This window comes from Ranitomeya imitator, chromosome 7 (assembly GCF_032444005.1).
Source record: "Ranitomeya imitator isolate aRanImi1 chromosome 7, aRanImi1.pri, whole genome shotgun sequence".
NCBI lineage: Eukaryota > Metazoa > Chordata > Amphibia > Anura > Dendrobatidae > Ranitomeya > Ranitomeya imitator.
Genome location: NC_091288.1, coordinates 188,504,905 through 188,528,892, shown reverse-complemented (window position 1 = coordinate 188,528,892; position 23,988 = coordinate 188,504,905). Strand labels below are relative to the sequence as shown.

The window sequence follows — 23,988 nt, the reverse complement described above, 5'->3', positions numbered from 1 at the left end:
AGACTTTTTGGGTTTATGCAGAGACATGTCAGTTAACCTCCGTGCAGGGCTGTGGGGCACCTGTGCAGCTAGTGAGCGGAGCACTGTGTGCAGGAGTAGGAGGGCCTGTGTCAGTGTGCAGCGCACCTACCCAGGTCTTGTGTCCGGATGCCGCACCGAGACCGGAGAGGGATGCACTCCTTGATTTGGTGGCATTCTGAGGCTCCTGAGAGACACCAGGAGCTCCATCTTCCATCCAAGATGGCCGCCGAGAGTTGAGAAGCACTGGGCGGGGCCTCGCGCGTGACGTGCGCTGTGGGCGGAACGCGGCCTAGCTGAGGCCGAAGCCGGGGACTAAATTAGCGGTGCCCGGCCGCGAAAAGCGGCCGAGCCCGCGGTGCGCTCGGGAGCCCCCCCCCCACCCTATCAGACTCACCGTATGTGGTCCTCTTCAGGTGAGGTACGAGGGAAGGTGCAGTCAACCTCAATCCACCGCCCTCTTGATGAGGGGGTGGAGAGGGACTGAGGAGCTCCATGCAGCACCGCTGTTCCACAGTGGTGGTGCAGAGGGAGGGCGGCCAGACTGTGATCAGGGAAAGTACCTCTGTGTATCCTAAGGGTTCGCTCCCCTAGGATTTCACAGGGCTAGTTCACGGCCGAACATCCCACGTCGCAGGAAAGGGTACGGGGAGTAAACTCGCCGTGCTCGCCTGTTGGTGTTTCGGGGAAGATTGGCCCCCTTAAAAGGGTCGGTCGCCCCCTTTGTCCTCTTGCGCAAAGATAAAAAATAAATTACAGACTAAATCGTCTGGGAAAAAAAAAAAAAAAGAAAAAAAAAAAATCAGACGCAGTGTGCCTCCTACGGACACTAAGCAAGAACTGGTATTATCCGGAGCCAGTGGGCGGTGTATACTGCAGAGGAGGAGCTAACCCTTTTTGTATTTACTTAGTGCCAGCCTCCTAGTAGCAGCAGCATACACCCCATGGTCCTGTGTCCCCCAATGGGGCGATGGAGAAATACAAAACTTTATGTCATGGAAAACTAACATTGCACAACACCATCCACACTGTCAAACATGGTGGTGGCAGCATCAAGCTTTTCCTCATCAGGTACAGGGAAGCTGGTCAGAGTTGATGGGAAGAAGAGTGGGTTAAAATTTCACCCTATAGATGTACAAAGCTATTAGGGAAGCTGGAATTACAGCAAAAAGGTGGTCCTACAAAGCTTTGACTCAGGGGGGCTGAATACAAATCCACGTCACAATTGTCAGATTTATATTTTTAAAATATTTACAAAACCGTGTATTTCCTTTACATTTCAAAAATACTTGATGCTAGGAATAATCACATAAAAATAGAAAAAAAGTTTAGGTTTGTGGGTGTACTGTGAAAAAAAAATATGGAAATGCTCACAGGGTATAAATACCTTTTCAAGGCGCTGTATCTTAAGGCTCGAGTGCAGAAGAAGGGGGTGCAGGGGTTTGCCTACTATGAGGAATCCCATCCCTGAAATATGAGGATTATTGCATTTTCATAGACAATCTAGAGGCCAGCAGCCAGGACTACAGTATGTGCTAGCACCAGCTGTGAGGACGAGATGCCAGTAGCTTTAATGACCGGACGCCATCGTGCACTTATGCCCTGCACTATTCATGAGCCGTCATACCCTGGCCATGGAGGGTGCTGCTGACAGATGCACGCAGCCACATTGCAAACAAGATACAATGCTGGGAGCTGATAAGATGCACATCTGCTCTCTCCTTTCACACCAATTTACACCCTGTCATAAATTATTACCGCTTTTCATCCCTTTGCAGAAATGGGACACATGACCTGAGCAGATGAGACGAGTAGAAGCAGCCGTCATTTCTGTTCTGGCCGTCCGCAGGTGGCACTGTATGCAGGGAGAGCTGGCACCACCGCTGGCCTGTGCTGCTTATGTAATGGTGGTGCTCCCCCTGCTGGATACCCTGCCGTAACAGCAACTGCTAATTAACCCTCTTATGATCACAAGTGTTTGGCAAGAGGAAGGAAAAAAAATAAAAATAAAATAAAAAAAAATCACCTTTATGATGGCTGTATTCCCATGAGGATTCCTAATGGTGTCAGTCTATGTCCGGACTATGGTGCATTCTGCCCATATGGATGGTATAAATGCTGAGCATCTGGAGCGCATGTTAACAGCTTTCATCTCCGGCTCAATGTCAAATATCAAGCTTTTTTCTCTTTTTTTTTTTTTTTTTTTTTTTTTTTTTTTAAATGCAGCCTGTATGACCAATATTCGTCATTATGCTGAGGCGTTCACAAACTCTGCTGTATCACTTGGCTCAGCTGCTCCTGGGATGCCTTTTCATGACTAAGGTGCCAAACAAATTCAACTCTGCCTTTTTGTGTCTCAGATGTCAGCCAGCCTTTCCAGCCTTGTTGTTCCATGTTGCTTTAGGTGCAGTACAACCTTTCCAGCTCTGCTATTCCATATCGACCCAGGCCCAGCACCACCTTTCCAGCTCTGCTATTCCATGTTGACTCAGGCCCAGAAGAACTTTTCCAGCTCTGCTATTCCATGTTGCCCAGGTGCCGTACAGCCTTTGCAGCTCTGCTATTCCATATTGACTCAAGCTCAGTATAGCCTTTCCAGCTCTGCTATTCCATATTGATTCAGGCCCAGCACAACCTTTCCAGCTCTGATATTCCATATTGACTCAGACCCAGCACAACCTTTCCAGCTCTGCTATTCCATATTGACTCAGGCGCAGTACAACCTTTCCAGCTCTGCTATTCCATATTGACTCAGGCCCAGCACAACCTTTCCAGCTCTGCTATTCCATATTGACTCACGCCCAGCACAACCTTTCCAGCTCTGCTATTCCATATTGACTCAGGCGCAGTACAACCTTTCCAGCTCTGCTATTCCATGTTGCCCAGGTGCCGTACAGCCTTTCCAGCTCTGCTATTCCATATTGACTCAAGCTCAGTATAGCCTTTCCAGCTCTGCTATTCCATATTGACTCAGGCCCAGCACAACCTTTCCAGCTCTGCTATTCCATATTGACTCAGGCCCAGCACAACCTTTCCAGCTCTGCTATTCCATATTGACTCAGGCGCAGTACAACCTTTCCAGCTCTGCTATTCCATGTTGCCCAGGTGCCGTACAGCCTTTGAGCTATACAGGTAAACAAGCAGAGGACACAGATCGTGTTTTCTCCACATGCCTGTAAGCCACCTATCCTCAGCAAATCCTTGTGATGTCATCAGACTCTTTACCGATGTCATATGGTTATTGGGCTTCTGGTCCAGTATCCCGTTTATTTACATGGTGTGGGCAGAAAGGGTTAAAAGAGGACTGGTCGTATACGACCATAAGAAATTATTTCAGCACCGACAGAAATCTTAAAATCTTGACATGGTTCTAAAAGTAACATTAAATCCACATGAACATTATGGAGAAAAATACAATAACCACGCACGGATCTGCTAGAAATCCTTACAGACAGTACAAGAGGTCTAGCATTTTATAACCCTATTTATGGAACATTATCCATGGACTTAGGTGATTGAGTGTCTGATGTACCCTGCATAGAAGACAACTGACTGTAGCGGAAAAACTAATAAGAAAGCAGTAACCATCTGTCAGCAGAATACAGGCTGTCGGCAGACTACAATTCTTACTATATCAGACTGCATATTGCATCCATCTATGTGTAATATAGGACAATAAAGATATTGAGACGGCAAGGAATGGTTCGAGTTCAGCTCTGAAGCCTGCCGAATTGTAAATGCAGCTCTGAACAGCAATTCTGGAGCAAGATGCAAATGTAAGTATGGCAATAAGTGCACTACAGCATTGCCTACATATAACCATGACATGCAGACACCTACCAGATGAGCTGGTCATTATACAGGAACGCCGTATACTTCACAAGACTAAGGCTTTCCTCCACTCTGTTAATGAAGGACTGGATCTTCAGATACGTCATCTTATCCAATGGGAAAAAACTAATGCCGCTAAATACATCGAGCAGGTCGCAAGACTGCAAGTGTAAGGTCTGTAGATACTGTGGGGAAAAAAATGCAGACATTTAATAAAATTTAAAAAAAAAAAAAAAAAAATCTACACTGCTTAAACTCGAAATTACAACACTAAGTGGTGGAATTCTGGAAATCACAGGATAGGTAGATATGTCACTGATCTGCAAATGATGAAAAAAAAGGAAACATCTTGATTTATTCAGTATGGCGTAGCAGAAATCCCCGAACTTCCAGCCTTGGCTGCTATCAATGGTCATATGAGGAATACACTTGAGCAAATCATCAAGATCCGCTGCTGGCAGCTCCTGTGGAGTTACCGACCAATGGTGTCCCATATGTGCTCGATAGGAGACAAGACTGGAGATTCTGCAGGCCACCAGAGCACGTTAAGGTCACGCAGGCTGATCACAGTAGAACAGGCGACCTGAGCTTGTCATGCTGTAAGACCCCTCCTAGGACACTTTGGAGAAATGGAAGCAACACTGGTTCCACAACCAAATCGATGTAACACTGAGCTATTAGTGCAGCTGGAATCATAACTAAAAGGGTCCGGCTACCGTACGTTACACCACCACAGGATCATGGTGTAGGAGTAGGACCAGCATGACGTTCCCTTCTTCATGGCGCTGCGCACATGGTCTCCAAACCGATCTGTGGCCATCATTGCAACCAAGACAAAAGCAAGATATCACTGAAGAGGACAGACCTCCGTTCCAGCCTCCATTGCCGTCTTGCTTTGCACCACGATAGCCTTTGAGATCATGAAGAAGACACTTCACGAGCCATGAAGAAGACACTTCACGAGCCATGAAGAAGACACTTCACGAGCCATGAAGAAGACACTTCACGAGCCATGAAGAAGACACTTCACGAGCCATGAAGAAGACACTTCACGAGACAACACCCCACTGGTCCTACTCCCAGGGTTATTATGTGGGGTGTCACAGCCTCCAGATGAGATTTAGGGAAGTCAATCAGCAGGTCGCCTTGATTGACTGTTCACAAAAAAGCCTTTCGGGACAGCAGTAGAAACTCACGTAAAACATCTTCCGGATATTTTTCCCTAAATGACAAAAGCCGCACTAAAAAATTAAGATTTATTTACCCGCAGAAAGAATTTCTCCAGTCGGTCCTTCAGCAGTGTAACTCCGCCAGCGTCCATAGCTTTGTTAAAGGTGCCATTAAATAACTGAAGAGGGAAAAAAAACCAAAAAAAAAAACCAAAAAAAAAAAAAAAGGTGATTATTATGAAAGGCAAAAAAAAAAAAAAAAAAAAAAAAAAAAAAAACACACAGTAATAGTTATATTACAATTGTGCTTCATGTTCTTTAATAACATATTATAGTGCACATATATAGGGCGCAATCACATTTATTCACACCACCACCCTCATTGTAAATCAGGGTTACTCGAATATTTTACAGACTTTCTGCTGCTTGCAATAAACTGATGAAACGAGAACAATGGAAATCGCGTAAAACAACTCAATAACGAGATTTCTCCAAATTCATCATATAATGCCCCCTTATACTGACCACTGCAGGCTCCGCATTATTTACCCCTGATTGTCTGCAGGGATCACGTGATGTAATACCACATGATCCCAGGAGAACCAGTGGAGACACCACTGGGAGGAAACCTTAGGGATTCAGAAGGGGTTGTCCTAGCAGCGGACAACTCCTTTAAACTCTCCTGCAGGCTGCACGCTCCACTCATTTCAATATGAAGCAGTTTTTCCTTCCCTTAGAACTAAGGGTTGGGATGGAGAGCTGCAACGTAGGAATACCGGGACACAGGTATATCTTACACAAACAGCTTGTAATGACCCGTTTGGGCACCTGTAGAGGGCACTTGTTAGTTACGAAAGTTCTGTGATTACAGCAGACTCGGCACAACGTTAAGCAGCACAAAAATATACTACAACAGTTCACCTTACGCCTTCCTTTCCTTTTGTTGTAGTATATTTTTCTACTGCCTGACTTTGTGCCGAGTCTGCTGTAATCACAGGACTTTCATAACCAACAAGTAACCTGTAGCTCCACTGTATCTGTAACATGGCAGACAAAGATCCGCAGCAAACAAGCGTTAAAGAAAAATCGGTAAGAATCCACAATGTAACCCTACGGGGGTAAAAGGCAGTCGTACGGCTTGCTGCACGTAAAGAGTTAACGCTATTAAGTTAGTTTCAAAGTTCTAAGACTTTAGGCTTCTGGCCAGACATAAGGAGTCTCTGATCGGGATTATTCATTAGGGAGTCACTCGTGAATTAATCGCCTCTAATCTACGCTTTTGATTGGAGAACAGGTCATGCATTTTTAGTTTATAGCCCCCTTTAACTTGAACCAGAAATCACCATCAATTAGTCACAGGCAATCTCTTAATTACAAGACGCCTTCTTTCAGCAGATCACTATCGGAATGCGCCGCATACAGATGGCTTACCTTATACATTTTGTAGCATTGCTCCAAGACTGAGGAATACACCTTGTCCTTAGTATATAAAAAAAAAATAAGACATTAAAATATTCTATAGTAAACCCCAGTCTTAAAATACATTCATTTAGTCCTACTGTCTAAAACAAGTGAAATATTTTAAATCACGTTTATTACTAAATTTCTACGCTCCTGATCTATAGGTAAAAGTGATCTTGAAAAGTTGCAGTTTCTACAAGGAGCCTCATAATTGACTGATACCTCCTCACTCACTCCATTAATATCACAGGCCGGATCACCATGGAAGAGGACACTGCTAGAAAGCTGGAAGCGCTCTGCACAGCGACCTCTGCCGGCACAGACACGCTCTCATACACGTCAATCTGCTCACTCAGGATACCAGGTTTTCATATAGTCTTGTTGCACAATAAAGAGTAATCTGAACCGCTATTTAATAGCAGCTCGGGTACAGTGGATTGAACACTGCATACAAAAAAAAGCGCCATCATAAAATAAAAATATAGAAAAAAAAAAATTATGTTTGACTATCTGGTTTATATTCATAAACTAGACTAAAATGTATAACACATTATATAAAACACACATTTATTGTCACTTTCTTTTATATAAAAGGGTTGTGTATATGATGACATTATTATTTTATACCTACCAGGATTTCATCTTCCTGATATTCTAATATGGCTTTCCCATCTTTTTGTTTTTCTACAACAGGATTTTTAACCACCTAAATATGTTAGGAAATAGAAGAAATTAATAAAATTCATGCCACTTAAAAAAAACAAAAAAAAAAACAACACTATATACAGTAGCATGTAAAGGTTTTGGGCACCCCAGGTCTAAATTACTGTTATTGTGAACAGTTAAGCAAGTTGAAGATAAAATGATCTCCACGTTTGGGCACCCTGCGTGGTTAGTAGCACTTCCTTTTGCAAGTATCAAAGCTTGTAAACGCATTTTGTAGCCAGAAAAGGGTCTTTCAATTCTTGTTTGAGGGATTTTCATCCATTCTTCCTTGGAAAATTCTTCCAGTTCTGTAGATTCCTGGGTCGTCTTGCAAGCACTGCTATTTTGAGGACTAGACACAGATTTTCAATGAGGTTCAGATCAAGGGACTGTGAGGGCCATTGTAAAACCTTCAGATTGCACTTTTTGAGGTTGTCTATTGTGGATTCAGACATGTGTTTAGGATCATTATCCATTTGTAGAAGCCATCCCCTTTTCACCTTCAGCTATTTTACAGGTGATGTTATGTTTGCATCAAGAATTTGTGGAAATTTAATGGAATCCATTCTTCCCTCTACCTGTGAAATGTTCCCCATGCCAGTGGCTGCAACACAACTCTGAAGCATGATTGCTCCACCCCCATGCTTAATGTTTGGTGAGATGTTCTTTTCCTGAAAATTCTGTGTCTTTTTTTTCTCCCCAAATACCTTTGATAATTGTGGCCAAAGTGTTCTATTTTAATCTCATTGGTCCACAGGACTTGCGTCAAAAATGCTTCCGGCTTGTTTAGATGTACTTCCGCATACTTCTGACGCTGAACACTATGGTGAGGACGCGGGAGAGTTATTCCTCTGATGACTTGTCCATGAAGGCCATATTTGTGCAGGAGTCTCTGCACATTAGAACAATGTACCACAACTCCAGTCTGCTAAATCTTTCTGAAAGTCTTTGGTGGTCAAGCAAGGGTTAGGATTTTCCTCTCTAGCAATCGTACAAGCAGCTCTCACTGAAATTTTGCTTGATCTTTCAGAACTAATCTTGACCTCCTACATTCCTGTTCAGAGCCATTTCAAAAATGAGGAAAGGGCAACTTGACAACGCTTTGCTATCTTCTTATAACCTTCTCCTGCTTTGTGGGCCACCACCATTTTCAGAGAGCTAGGCAGCTGCTTAGAAGAACACATGGCTGCTGTTTTTTAGCACGTTTAGAGGAGGCTGGGTCTTTACAAATCTGGGAAATTTGCATCACCTGACCTTTCATAACAACGATCATGAACAAGACATAACCCCAATAAGGTGTGAAACCTTGGTCAATGTTATCCGAGCACAAAAATCTCTAAGGGTGCCCAAACCTTCTTTGTATTGTCCCATTTCCAGGGGTGCCAAGACTTTTACATGCCACTGTATATATTTTTACAAGATGTATGTCTTGGGAGACAGTCCTAAACATTTCTTGTATATCTAGAACAGAAACAGCGATGCACAGGATGTTGGGAGAATAGGAAGCATTAGATTCTGAGCTTTGCCCAGTATCTGACAGGCTGACGGCACAGCATTGTTACAGGATGCAAAGTCAGCACTTATTAAATGTGCAACTGGAGCAAAGTGCGGATTTCAGATTCCTCCCTGGAGATACAGTTTCAGATGGATATAGTTTCCATTTACCCATTGTTCAGGGTGGTAAACACAGGAACACGTCTTGGAATATTTATGTCAACGGTGAAACAGAATACGAGTTAATACAAGACCCATCTACTTGGCATGTGTCATTTGTATACCTACCTTTCCATCACATTTAGGAAACCCTATGAAGCTACTTGTAGACATTAGACCCTTCTCTGTTGTCTTCGGGCACTGGCAGACTGCAGGAGTCCAATATCAACAACTACGAGACTCATGCATACAATTTTACATACCCAAAACTATAGATCCAAGAACGTCCACCTAGTGTGTCTAGTGTTGGTGGTCACACATGGTCAGTAGCCCAGTCCCTCCCCTGGATCCTCTTGTACACGGGATGTGTAATGGATTCCTGGAGATCAGGGCCAGCACCAAACACACTGGATGGACATCCCGAGAAGGTATCAATACGAGAACAATATCCAGATACAGGAACATTTTATTGAAAGAATTCCAAACGAAAAAAGTTTTATGCCTTTCTTGGTCTACAAGTAAATTGAAATGGAATAGTGGAAAAGGCCCCTATAGGACCGTCATCAATTAGATGTGGTAGAGAGGGGCTACAAATCGAGTCTCTTCCAGGAGATATCAGTATGTCCATGTATTATTAGGAAAGCCCCTCTAATTCACTGGCCACCAGGTGCCCGAACGTGGCACGGAAGGGAATTTATTAACTCAGTGACCGATCTATCTGAAGATAACTAATTCTCAGGTGCTGGTCTGGTATAAGGCAACAACACTTAGAAAGGTCTTCTATGAAAGTATCATACGATTATAAGGTAAACCCTATAAAAAAGTAATTCCCAACTTGGACATTTATAACAATATCACTGGATAGGTCATAAAATGTCCAATAGATGTGGGCTCCAAAGGTGGGACTCCAGACAAAAGTATGTTCCTCCTAGACATTACAGCTACAGGAGCTTTCATCACCTTCCATTCTAGATCCACAGGCATTAATATGGAGTCGGTGCCTCCTTTGCAGCTATAACAGCTTACAATCTACTGGAAAAGTTTTCTACAAGATTTGGGAGGCATCTGTGGGAATTTTTGCCCATTCTTCGAGAAGAGCATTTGTGAGGTCGGACGCTGATGTTGGAGGAAAGGTCTGGCTCACAATCTCCATTCTAGTTAATCTCAAAGGTGTCGGATGGGGCCGAGGTCTGGACTCTGTATGGATGGTCATATCCTTCGGCCAAATTCAACAAGCACGTCTTTATGGGCAACAAAAAAAGGCCTTCCCCAAACCGTTCCCACAAAGTTTAATGCAACAATTGTCTAAAATGTCTTTTTGCCGAAGCAGTAAGATTTCCCTTCACTGTAACTACAGGGCCAAGGATGTTATACACCAGAGGCAATATAGCCGAATGGAAGACCTGAATTCAATTAAGATGTGTGTCCCAATACGCTTGTCCTTACAGGGTATGTGGATAACATGGCCTCCTCACCCTTCATTCTCCGTCTGATTACGATGGCCTCCTCACCCTTCATTCTCCGTCTGATTACGATGGCCTCCTCACCCTTCATTGTGTAGGATTACGATGGCCTCCTCAACCTTTCATTGTGTCAGATTACGGCGGCCTCCTCACCCTTCATTGTGTAGGATTACGATGGCCTCCTCACCCTTCATTCTCCGTCTGATTACGGCGGCCTCCTCACCCTTCATTCTCCGTCTGATTACGACGGCCTCCTCACCCTTCATTGTGTCTGATTACGGCGGCCTCCTCACCCTTCATTGTGTCTGATTACGGCGGCCTCCTCACCCTTCATTCTCCGTCTGATGACGATGGCCTCCTCACCCTTCATTCTCCGTCTGATGACGATGGCCTCCTCACCCTTCATTCTCCGTCTGATGACGATGGCCTCCTCACCCTTCATTCTCCGTCTGATGACGATGGCCTCCTCACCCTTCATTCTCCGTCTGATCACGATGGCCTCCTCACCATTCATTGTGTAGGATTACGATGGCCTCCTCACCCTTCATTCTCCGTCTGATTACGATGGCCTCCTCACCCTTCATTCTCCGTCTGATTACGATGGCCTCCTCACCCTTCATTGTGTAGGATTACGATGACCTCCTCAACCTTTCATTGTGTCTGATTACGGCGGCCTCCTCACCCTTCATTGTGTAGGATTACGATGGCCTCCTCACCCTTCATTCTCCGTCTGATTACGATGGCCTCCTCACCCTTCATTGTGTAGGATTACGATGGCCTCCTCACCCTTCATTCTCCATCTGATTATGATGGCCTCCTCACCCTTCATTCTCCGTCTGATTACGATGGCCTCCTCACCCTTCATTCTCCATCTGATTACGATGGCCTCCTCACCCTTCATTCTCCATCTGATTACGATGGCCTCCTCACCCTTCATTCTCCGTCTGATTACGATGGCCTCCTCACCCTTCATTCTCCGTCTGATTACGATGGCCTCCTGACCCTTCATTCTCCGTCTGATTACGATGGCCTCCTGACCCTTCATTGTGTCTGATTACGATGGCCTCCTCACCCTTCATTGTGTAGGATTACGATGGCCTCCTCAACCCTTCATTGTGTAGGATTACGATGGCCTCCTCACACTTCATTCTCCGTCTGATGACGATGGCCTCCTCACCCTTCATTCTCCGTCTGATTACGATGGCCTCCTGACCCTTCATTCTCCGTCTGATTACGATGGCCTCCTGACCCTTCATTGTGTCTGATTACGATGGCCTCCTCACCCTTCATTGTGTAGGATTACGATGGCCTCCTCACCCTTCATTGTGTAGGATTACGATGGCCTCCTCAACCCTTCATTGTGTAGGATTACGATGGCCTCCTCACACTTCATTCTCCGTCTGATGACGATGGCCTCCTCACCCTTCATTCTCCGTCTGATGACGATGGCCTCCTCACCCTTCATTCTCCATCTGATTACGATGGCCTCCTCACCCTTCATTCTCCGTCTGATTACGATGGCCTCCTCACCCTTCATTCTCCGTCTGATTACGATGGCCTCCTCACCCTTCATTGTGTAGGATTACGATGGCCTCCTCAACCTTTCATTGTGTCTGATTACGATGGCCTCCTCACCCTTCATTGTGTAGGATTACGATGGCCTCCTCAACCCTTCATTGTGTAGGATTACGATGGCCTCCTCACACTTCATTCTCCGTCTGATGACGATGGCCTCCTCACCCTTCATTCTCCGTCTGATTACGATGGCCTCCTCACCCTTCATTGTGTAGGATTACGATGGCCTCCTGACCCTTCATTGTGTCTGATTACGATGGCCTCCTCACCCTTCATTGTGTAGGATTACGATGGCCTCCTCAACCCTTCATTGTGTAGGATTACGATGGCCTCCTCACCCTTCATTCTCCATCTGATTATGATGGCCTCCTCACCGTTCATTCTCCATCTGATTATGAGGGTCACCTCACAGAGCCGGTTTGCTGAACCTTGTAGTCAGCCTATTAGGACCTCCATAAACAGGTCTTGGTCGCACAGCTCATCTGGTCATTTTAGATGTATGAGGAAACTGAAGGTCATCAGTGTGCTGCAGCTGATCACAACCCATTGTTCTACTGGGGTCACTCATTATGGCCTGTAGATCGGGACTTAGGAATCTTCGTTTCAGTCAGTGTGTGACATGGACTCCACGCCGACCAATTGTAGCCTAGTGCACATGAGCATTTCCTACATGGCCGTAAGATCCACATGGGGAAAAACAAAAAACAAAAAAACAACGACACATAATTCACCATTATGGTCCCTTTTAGCAGACTAGAATAGTGCAAACAATAAACCACTCCTGCACCGCGTCCGTGGCACAGAGGAGCACAAGGCGATTTGCAATTTGTGGACATGACTGGCACAATTTTTTTTTAATGCGGCGGTCTGAACTCGTACATACAGATTTTGTGCTGAGATCACATTGTTCTGCCTCCATGTTCATCACAATATTAGAAGTTGTTTTTGTGTGCCAACAACTTTAGGTCTTCTGCTCTATCGATACCAATCAATCTGGAGTCTTGTCTGGACTCCAATATAACCAAGAAGGCAAAAAAAAAAAAAAAAAAAGTAGGTCTTACCATCACCATCCAAAAACCGTCTTCAGGCTCAAGGAAGAACTGCCTGTTCTTCTGCGTGTGTAATGACTGTGCTGGCTTTGTGGGGTTAAAAGTCCTAAAATAAAAAAAATATTCAGTGAAAAAAAATATGTTGTTTTCCTAAAACATTCGCTAACAATTTTAGTGACAAGCTCCATGCAAAGCTACCAAAAAGCACGATATAGATTGCCTTGGCAGTCATCCTTGGCCATTGTGGCCGCCCTGTAGACTGTGCATAAAGTATTTGCCCCATTACCTGGTAAACTGCACGATTGCTTCACATAAGCCAACATTTTTTATTTTTTCATTTTTCTCAACTTCGCTCGGATGGTAAAAAAGGATCTTCTTTTCTTCCTGCATAAAGAGAATACAAAAAAAAAATAAAAAATTTAAAAAAAAAGTAAAGGATAACCGATAAAGATCACCTACTCGGAAAACCACTTCTTAAATACTATAATTCCTCCATGTATCAGAAAAACACCTTTTTTCAACCATTCTGAAACAGACACTGAAGCAACTTTGCAAATATTCTTCATTAAAAATATTCTGTTTTGCATTTACAGCTACAATGCAAACCAATGGGTTTCCATGGTAACAGACAACAAACAAACCTTGCGTAGTCAGACCCAGCAGTTCTACTCAGTTTCTGCGTCCTGTTAAACTATAGACTGTACTTTTGTAAGACGTAGAGAACAGAATGTCAAGATAAGACCACAAAGGATTTGTTCACAGTCATAGGCCGGGATCACACATGCGAGAAATACGTCCGAGTCTCGCATGGTAATCCCCGGCCATGCCGCCTGCACTCCGGAGCGAAGCGTGCGGCCGCATAGCAATACATGCAGCCGCACGCTCCGCTCCTGAGTGTCGGGTGCAGGGCCGGGGATTACCATGCGAGACTCGGACGTATTTCTCGCATGTGTGATCCCGGCCTTACCGTAGAGGCACATAGGTCTGCATAGGAGCTGCAAACATGAAACGGTAGATTATTTTTTTGTTTGTTTTGATTGTGTTTTAAAATCAAGATTATTTTCCAGAGTTTCTACATTTTCTTTTTCGATTAAAAGCAATTAAGTCTGTATAAAGCGCATGGCTGTAATTAGCAAAATCTCGTTACATGACTTCCTGAGGGCTGGATATGTGATGCAGCTCACAAGATTTTCCTCCTTTCTACATACAAGTATTTCTTTGTATCCAGATCTTATTTACCAAGTTCTGTTGGAAAATCCAACAAAGGCTCCAGCCAGCGTTTTGACATCCATAGACATCTATGCTTTTATCTACACACGTTTCTCATTTTTATACTGGAGAATGTGACGATCTTTTATGCAGCTTTAAACATGGGAAACATCCCAATATCTGCCTGTAACACCGCTCCATAGACTTCCATGCGCACGTACAATAAAACGGATTTTACCAAGATTTTTTTCCATTTTTTTACGGCGTTAATCGGGTGATAAAACCGACCTGGCGACAGGATTCTCCAAAATAGTAATAATAATAATAATAATATTATTATGAAAAAAAAAAAAAAAAAAAAGTGAAAATTTTAAAGAAAGAAAAAACAAAAAGCCCTTGTGTGTGACCAGTAGGTTTTGTCATTCTTCTTAATCAAATTGTATGAGGGCTTGTTTTTGATTTGCAAGCCGACACTTTGATTTATACCATTTTCGGATATATAACGACGTTTTGATCATTTTCTATTACTTTTTTTTTTTTTTTTTTGCGGAGACAACAAAAATGGCAAAATTTTGATTTTGGCGTTTACTGAACAGATTAAGCAAGTGAATATCTTGATAGATCAGACTCAAACAGGCACCGAGTTCTTTTGCATTAATCACTATTAGTGATGAGGGAACGTGCTGGGATAAGGTGTTATCTGAGCATGCTCGGGTGCTCACCGAGTGACTATGATGTGCTCGAAAGATATACTTTTCAGTCCCCGCGATTGCATGTCTCGCTGCTGTCCGACGGCCGCAACACATGCAGGGATTTTCTGTTTGTTAGGCAATCCCTGCATGTGTTGGGCCTGTCGATCAGCCTCAGGGATTCGAACATATTATTCGAGCACACTGAAGTCACTCGGACAGCACATGAGCATGCTCAGAAAACACCTTATCACAGCACGTTCGCTCATCCCTAGTTATATTTATGTGGGCTTGTTTTTTCGGGGTGCCCATGATACACCATCTCCCGCAGTCACTTGCTCTTCCAACAGCAGCAGGTGAAGCAAAGCAGATCCAAAGACCAACGAGGGGGGTACAGAACCTTACCTCTCCTTCCCTGGGACCAAATTTGGGGTTATAGATGAAGAAACTCAGTAGAGATGGCGGGTAGTGCTTCTCCTGCACGGCAAAGGCCATCCTGCACAGACAGCAAGGAAAAGATCAGCAGAAGAATCGGGTCTTTACAACTCAGAAAACAAATCTGGTTCCTCAAACGACAGACAAGGGAATAAACATGAACCACGGACACTTCAACAAAACAAGACTGATGGAAAACAAGCTGCGAGAAATAAGATTTGTGGACTTAAAGGGAATCTGTCACCAGGTTTTTGCTATGTAATTGAGAACAGCATGATGTAGGGATAGAGACACTGATTCCAGGGACGTGTCACTTACTGGGCTGTGTTTTGCTGTTTCTATAAAAATCAGTGTTTTATCAGCAGATTATTGCTAGAGGACTAGGTGTATGGTGCCTGCTAGTCCAACCAGGCCCCTAGCACAGATTGGAAGCTGTGTACTGTGCATAGGCAGAAAACTGCCAATCGATAGTGAGGGTGGGGGGGTAACACAGATTAGCCCGACTGGCCTGTATGTGAGACCTTCTCAAGCAGTGATAACTTGCTGCTGATAAAACACTGATTGTATTGAAATTACAACACACAGCCTAATAAGAGACATCCTTGGAATCAGGCTCTCTTGCCCTATAAATTGCGGTTCTCAAATTAAATAGCAAAAATCTACCAACAGACTCCCTTTAATGGGGTATTATTGGCAACAGCTAATTATCACCTGGCTTATCCACAGGATGAGACCCCCACTATGACCAGGGATCAGGACCCCCCGTTCTTGCTGTCCAGGCACGTAATATTGATGCACTATCCTTTGGGATCGGTGCTGGTATCAGGTGACGGACCACCGCCCCCTCACTGATCCAAAACTAATGACTTATCCTGAGGTCAGGTTACCAATACTATATTAATAACAAAGCAAAGTAGCTCCTATCCTGATCCTGCGCCACCCCCTGATGAAGCAGGGTGAAACACGAATTGGGGAGCGGGGGCGACATATCGCTTGGAGCTTTGATATAGCTATATACCATTTTATATACTGATTATTTGCTTCTCTCACCCTTCTGGCATTATATTCATTCATTCAGCGTCCCTGTGGTGTTACCAATACCATTCTCTGTGCTATAACTTGATTTACACCTTGCATCCATCATGTCGTCCTGTTATACCATCACCAATAAATATGTAATGATTACATTATAATCCAACTTAAGCATAATAGATACTGTTTTCTGCTTCCTCGATGCACCATTTATGGCATGTTTCTGCACTGCATTGTTTTCTCATTTTTATATACAATTGGAGTCCGATTATCTCTTTTCTAATATTATTAAAGGGAATCTGTCAGCAGGATTGTACTATATGATCCGAGAGTAGCATAATATAGGGCACAAGAGCCTGATTCTGGTGATGTATCACTTACTAGGCTGTGTTTTGTAGTTTCAGTACAATCAGCGTTTTATCTGCAGGAGATTATCACTGCAGGACTACAGCTCGTGCACATCAGTCCAGCCAATCTCTGTAACTCCTCCCCCCACCATTGATTGGCAGCTTGCTCACAATGAAGCGTGAAAAGAGCTAAGAAAACTTTTATCTGCTACATCTACATGAGTCAAAACAGGAATTCTATGAAAACTACAGCAAGCAGCCCAGTAAGTCACTTGAATCAGGCTTTGTTTTTGCTGATCTCGGATTACATACCGAAACCTGCTGATGGATTCCATTGAAAGGGATTGTCCAGCCTTTGGCTATACACTGGCATTGAGTGAAGCTGAACACGTCTAGTCGGCATGTGACTGCATATATGCACGCAGTGCGAGCGATGTGAGGATTCGCAAGTCTGGAGGCACATAGGCTACAAGTCTGCAATCACGCTAAGGATGGACAACCCCTTTAAGCTGCAGCCGTGCACGTTGCCACTAATGTCTGGGAAACTGATGGAAGTAGAACATAATTAAGCAGAACATTGTGCATCTCTCACAGCTCCTAGCCCCCTGCCTATCCCCGGGGGTCTTCCCATCACTCTCAAACCACAGGGTCTGATTAAACGCCAATCATTTACATCCCAATGACTCCTGCAGAGATTACGGGGCCCACAGGGGTCCCAAAATGGCAGATTTTACTTGTAGCTTCAGACAGGTAAAATCCAAAACCGATGACATATTTTAGGGCACGTTCACACATGAAGAGTTTTTTGTTTTGTTGAGTTTCCAAATCTGTGCGGTTTTCTTTGCCCAAAAAAACGAATGCACTGCAGGTGTAAAACGCAGGGAGAGGCTAGAGCGGAAAACTGACACGTGGGCAAAGGGTTAAAAAGGTATTCAGCGTGCGTATATCGGCCGAGCCTCGCCAATGCAAGTCTATGGGTGCTCTCGCAAACCATGGACACGGCACGGACCACCAGTGTGACTGCGACATATACACACATGTTCCTGATTTCAGCCCATTGAGCCATTAAATTCATTGGGAAAAGAAGTGAGAAATGTAAAGTCACGCGGACACACGGGCGAGAAAAATCACACTGCAAACACATCACACACGGAGAGCACTGGGGCGAAACAGGAAGTGTGACCCCGGCCTAATCCTGGTATACGCCAAAACACTACAGGTCTCAGCATGTCTGCATCTAATCCTGGTATACGCCAAAACACTACAGGTCTCAGCATGTCTGCATCTAATCCTGGTATACGCCAAAACACTACAGGTCTCAGCATGTCTGCATGTAATCCTGGTATACGCCAAAACACTACAGGTCTCAGCATGTCTGCATCTAATCCTGGTATACGCCAAAACACTACAGGTCTCAGCATGTCTGCATCTAATCCTGGTATACGCCAAAACACTACAGGTCTCAGCATGTCTGCATCTAATCCTGGTATACGCCAAAACACTACAGGTCTCAGCATGTCTGCATCTAATCCTGGTATACGCCAAAACACTACAGGTCTCAGCATGTCTGCATCTAATCCTGGTATACGCCAAAACACTACAGGTCTCAGCATGTCTGCATCTAATCCTGGTATACGCCAAAACACTACAGGTCTCAGCATGTCTGCATCTAATCCTGGTATACGCCAAAACACTACAGGTCTCAGCATGTCTGCATCTAATCCTGGTATACGCCAAAACACTACAGGTCTCAGCATGTCTGCATGTAATCCTGGTATACGCCAAAACACTACAGGTCTCAGCATGTCTGCATCTAATCCTGGTATACGCCAAAACACTACAGGTCTCAGCATGTCTGCATCTAATCCTGGTATACGCCAAAACACTACAGGTCTCAGCATGTCTGCATCTAATCCTGGTATACGCCAAAACACTACAGGTCTCAGCATGTCTGCATCTAATCCTGGTATACGCCAAAACACTACAGGTCTCAGCATGTCTGCATGTAATCCTGGTATACGCCAAAACACTACAGGTCTCAGCATGTCTGCATCTAATCCTGGTATACGCCAAAACACTACAGGTCTCAGCATGTCTGCATCTAATCCTGGTATACGCCAAAACACTACAGGTCTCAGCATGTCTGCATCTAATCCTGGTATACGCCAAAACACTACAGGTCTCAGCATGTCTGCATGTAATCCTGGTATACGCCAAAACACTACAGGTCTCAGCATGTCTGCATCTAATCCTGGTATACGCCAAAACACTACAGGTCTCAGCATGTCTGCATCTAATCCTGGTATACGCCAAAACACTACAGGTCTCAGCATGTCTGCATCTAATCCTGGTATACGCCAAAACACTACAGGTCTCAGCATGTCTGCATCTAATCCTGGTATACGCCAAAACACTACAGGTCTCAGCATGTCTGCATCTAATCCTGGTATACGCCAAAACACTACAGGTCTCAGCATGTCTGCATGTAATCCTGGTATACGCCAAAACACTACAGGTCTCAGCATGTCTGCATCTAATCCTGGTATACGCCAAAACACTACAGGTCTCAGCATGTCTGCATCTAATCCTGGTATACGCCAAAACACTACAGGTCTCAGCATGTCTGCATCTAATCCTGGTATACGCCAAAACACTACAGGTCTCAGCATGTCTGCATCTAATCCTGGTATACGCCAAAACACTACAGGTCTCAGCATGTCTGCATCTAATCCTGGTATACGCCAAAACACTACAGATCTCAGCATGTCTGCATCTAATCCTGGTATACGCCAAAACACTACAGGTCTCAGCATGTCTGCATCTAATCCTGGTATACGCCAAAACACTACAGGTCTCAGCATGTCTGCATCTAATCCTGGTATACGCCAAAACACTACAGGTCTCAGCATGTCTGCATGTAATCCTGGTATACGCCAAAACACTACAGGTCTCAGCATGTCTGCATCTAATCCTGGTATACGCCAAAACACTACAGGTCTCAGCATGTCTGCATCTAATCCTGGTATACGCCAAAACACTACAGGTCTCAGCATGTCTGCATCTAATCCTGGTATACGCCAAAACACTACAGATCTCAGCATGTCTGCATCTAATCCTGGTATACGCCAAAACACTACAGGTCTCAGCATGTCTGCATGTAATCCTGGTATACGCCAAAACACTACAGGTCTCAGCATGTCTGCATCTAATCCTGGTATACGCCAAAACACTACAGGTCTCAGCATGTCTGCATCTAATCCTGGTATACGCCAAAACACTACAGGTCTCAGCATGTCTGCATCTAATCCTGGTATACGCCAAAACACTACAGGTCTCAGCATGTCTGCATCTAATCCTGGTATACGCCAAAACACTACAGGTCTCAGCATGCCTACACTGCAGATTATGTGCTGTTCTGCTAATACACCTGTAGAACTACAAGTACACTGCAAATGTTATGGGAGAACTACAAGTCCCAGCTTACCTACACTGAAGATTATGTGACATTCTGGTATTACACCCAGAGAACTACAAGTCCCAGCGTGTCTGCACTATAGATTATGTGCTGTTCTGGTAACACACCCAAAGAACTACAAGTCCCAGCATGTCTGCACTGTGTATTATATGCTATTATGGTAATACAACCAGAGAACTACAAGTCCCAGCATGTCTGCACTGTATATTATATGCTATTATGGTAATACAACCAGAGAACTACAAGTCCCAGCATGTCTGCACTGTATATTATGTGCTATTCTGGTAATACAACCAGAGAACTACAAGCCCCAGCATGTCTGCACTGTATATTATATGCTATTCTGGTAATACAACCAGAGAACTACAAGCCCCAGCACGTCTAGACTGCAGAGTATGTGCAAGTCTAGTAACACACCCATAGAACTACAAGTACAGAGCAGACATTAGGGGAGAACTACAACCCCCAGCAGGTTCATTCAGCCCAGGTTATCCGCCGGTACGTACAGCAGCTCGCTGACCGGGCGCAGGGACATGGCGCCGTGCTGCGGGCAGAGTGCGCCCCGTGCCTCCTCACACTCACTCACCTGATCCGCCGCACATCACCCCCTCACATATTTTCATAACAGAGGCACAACCAGGAAGAACTCTACAACTGGCCTATCTACAGAGGGGAGTCCACACGGACAAAAGTACAGGCCTCACGTATCAGACCGCTACAAACACCCCTCCTCAGCTAAATGGTTAGAACCATAGCGGAGAAGTCGTCACTGGAATAAACCATATTGTAATTGTAGGGGTTAGTTTTAACACTGTGTTATTAACAATCCGAATTCTTAGAAGGATTTATTCCTAATCCCCCCCTCTCTACTGGCAACGAATAGGATATTCTGAAGTAAATCCGGGGTCGCTGCTGATTGGCTGAATGCTGCCGGCTAGAATTAGCATAATCCAGAGCCTGATGCAGAGGGGAGTGACGTCATCATGGAGCGCGGGCGTAACCATCAGCAGTCAGTCACCTGGGGAGGCGAGGGAGTTTGGGGACACGTGACTTACCTTTACGTCCACGTGCACACGTTCAGTATTTGGTCAGTATTTTACCTCAGTATTTGTAGCCAAAACCAGGAGTGGGTGATAAATACAGAAGTGGTGCATATGTTTCTATTATACTTTTCCTCTGATTGTTCCACTTCAGGTTTTGGCTTAGAAATACTGAGGTAAAATACTGACCAAATACTGAATGTGTGACTGTGGCCTTAGACATCGTTTTTGTGCGTTCAGGTTTTTTTCTTCCCTTCCTGGAGCCATTGCTATGTTATTTTTCCATAGTCAGACTTTTATTTTGCTCACTGAGCCAACTGAGCTGTGTCCCCTTTTCTGAGCCCTATAACTTGTTGTCCTTTTCCCATTGATAGAGCTGCAGGGTTGGACTGGCCCACCACAGAGCCGGGGAATCCTCCGGTGGGCCCTGGCTTCTCCTTCAGGAGAGATCATAGTGCAAACCTTGCCGTTGTTAATGGGGATCTTCACAAAGGTTTTGGTTCTTCCAAGTTGTGACATCAGTTTTTTCTCCTATGTAAAAAAAAAAAGAAAAAATACATTCTCTATTCTTTTCACCTAGGAACAAAGAAAAAAAAATACCAAAGAAATCAATCGCTTCCACTCTAAGAAAGGAAGCTGCAGTGGTGTGGATGAACTGAACCATTCATTTATAAAAAAAAATCTAACAAGAATTGCTAGAAAATAGAAAACACAGGATGTGAACACAACACGTTTCGCCTTTCTAGCCTTCATCAGGTGTATTTATATACATCAGGTGTATTTATATACATCAGGTGTATTTATATACATCAGGTGTATTTATATACGGCATATGCTTTATGGCGCTCATTTTAATTTTCACAATATGTTCTCTATATTTCACTATGTTATAGTAAAACATTGATTCTGGAAATTATGAATATACAGATCCCCCTTGTCGAAAATTAAATGGCCAAGCTGCACAAGTAATAAATAAGTAAGAAACAGCCATCATATTTTCTATAGAGTATAGGGTTGTTTAAATCCATATTTAATTTACTTGAATCCATTATTACATTGTTAAAAAGTGTGTGTGTGTGTGTGTATATATATATATATATATATATATATATATATATATATATAACATAGTAACATAGTTAGTAAGGCCGAAAAAAGACATTTGTCCATCCAGTTCAGCCTATATTCCATCATAATAAATCCCCAGATCTACGTCCTTCTACAGAACCTAATAATTGTATGATACAATATTGTTCTGCTCCAGGAAGACATCCAGGCCTCTCTTGAACCCCTCGACTGAGTTCGCCATCACCACCTCCTCAGGCAAGCAATTCCAGATTCTCACTGCCCTAACAGTAAAGAATCCTCTTCTATGTTGGTGGAAAAACCTTCTCTCCTCCAGACGCAAAGAATGCCCCCTTGTGCCCGTCACCTTCCTTGGTATAAACAGATCCTCAGCGAGATATTTGTATTGTACCGTATATATACATACCATGATATACGGCCTTCCCAAAACCCTGTCTGATGACAAATGCACACATAGCAGGATGCAGCAGGCCTCCACTGATAAAGGCTAGGAGCGGCACAGGTGCTAACTACTTGATAAAAACAGCCACCCCAACCAAACATTGCAGGGTTTTTTGATAATAGTGGTAGGACCCGCAATATTATGGGGACCCTTGACGTTGGGTTGCGGGCTTACTTTATTTTGGCAAAAATATTAAACCAATACCTCATATAGTGTATGTGTTTATCATACACATGCATTTTTTTGCACTATATCATATCCTGTTCATTATAGTCCCATAGATGCTCCATATAAAACTGTGCCATATAGAATGCTCTGCACCGTTGATTATTGCTCCATATAGTATAGTATAGTATATAGTACTGCTCACGTAGTATATAGCAGCCATATTGTATATAGTACTGCCCACGTAGTATATAGCAGCCATGAAATATATAGTACTGCCCACGTTGTATATAGCAGCCATGTAGTATATAGTACTGCTCACGTAATATAGCAGCCATGTAGTATACAGTACTGCCCACGTAGTATATAGCAGCAATGTAGTATATAGTACTGCCCATGTAGTATATAGCAGCCATGTAGTATACAGTACTGCCCACGTAGTATATAGCAGCCATGTAGTATATAGTACTGCCCATGTAGTATATAGCAGCCATGTAGTATATAGTACTGCTCACGTAGTATATAGCAGCCATGTAGTATATAGTACTGCCCATGTAGTATATAGCAGCCATGTAGTATATAGTACTGCTCACGTAGTATATAGCAGCCATGTAGTATATAGTACTGCTCACGTAGTATATAGCAGCCATGTAGTTTATAGTACTGCTCACGTAGTATATAGCAGCCATGTAGTATATAGTACTGCTCACGTAGTATATAGCAGCCATGTTGTATATAGTACTGCCCACGTAGTATATAGCAGCCATGAAATATATAGTACTGCCCATGTAGTATATAGCAGCCATGTAGTATATAGTACTGCCCACGTAATATAGCAGCCATGTAGTATACAGTACTGCCCACGTAGTATATAGCAGCAATGTAGTATATAGTACTGCCCATGTAGTATATAGCAGCCATGTTGTATATAGTACTGCCCACGTAGTATATAGCAGCCATGAAATATATAGTACTGCCCATGTAGTATATAGCAGCCATGTAGTATATAGTACTGCCCACGTAATATAGCAGCCATGTAGTATACAGTACTGCCCACGTAGTATATAGCAGCAATGTAGTATATAGTACTGCCCATGTAGTATATAGCAGCCATGTAGTATACAGTACTGCCCACGTAGTATAT

The 23,988-nt window shown here is 43.8% G+C and overlaps 1 protein-coding gene across 3 annotated transcripts in view; it reads right to left on the bottom strand.

Moving 5' to 3' along the window:
- CCZ1 (CCZ1 homolog, vacuolar protein trafficking and biogenesis associated) overlaps window positions 1-20,870 on the bottom strand; it is a 48,551-nt gene extending 27,681 nt beyond the window's left edge. The window contains exons 1-8 of one of the 3 annotated variants that reach the window (XM_069734229.1): window positions 20,698-20,870; window positions 15,228-15,318; window positions 13,211-13,308; window positions 12,937-13,030; window positions 7,111-7,185; window positions 6,450-6,497; window positions 5,114-5,197; window positions 3,859-4,034 (exon numbers count right to left, since the gene is read on the bottom strand). In XM_069734229.1, coding sequence (XP_069590330.1) covers window positions 3,859-4,034; window positions 5,114-5,197; window positions 6,450-6,497; window positions 7,111-7,185; window positions 12,937-13,030; window positions 13,211-13,308; window positions 15,228-15,317 — 665 coding nt within the window. In that variant the 5' untranslated portion in view covers window position 15,318; window positions 20,698-20,870. The other 2 variants (XM_069734228.1, XM_069734230.1) reach the window with 2 other exon arrangements.
- Window positions 20,871-23,988: the final 3,118 nt, after the last annotated feature.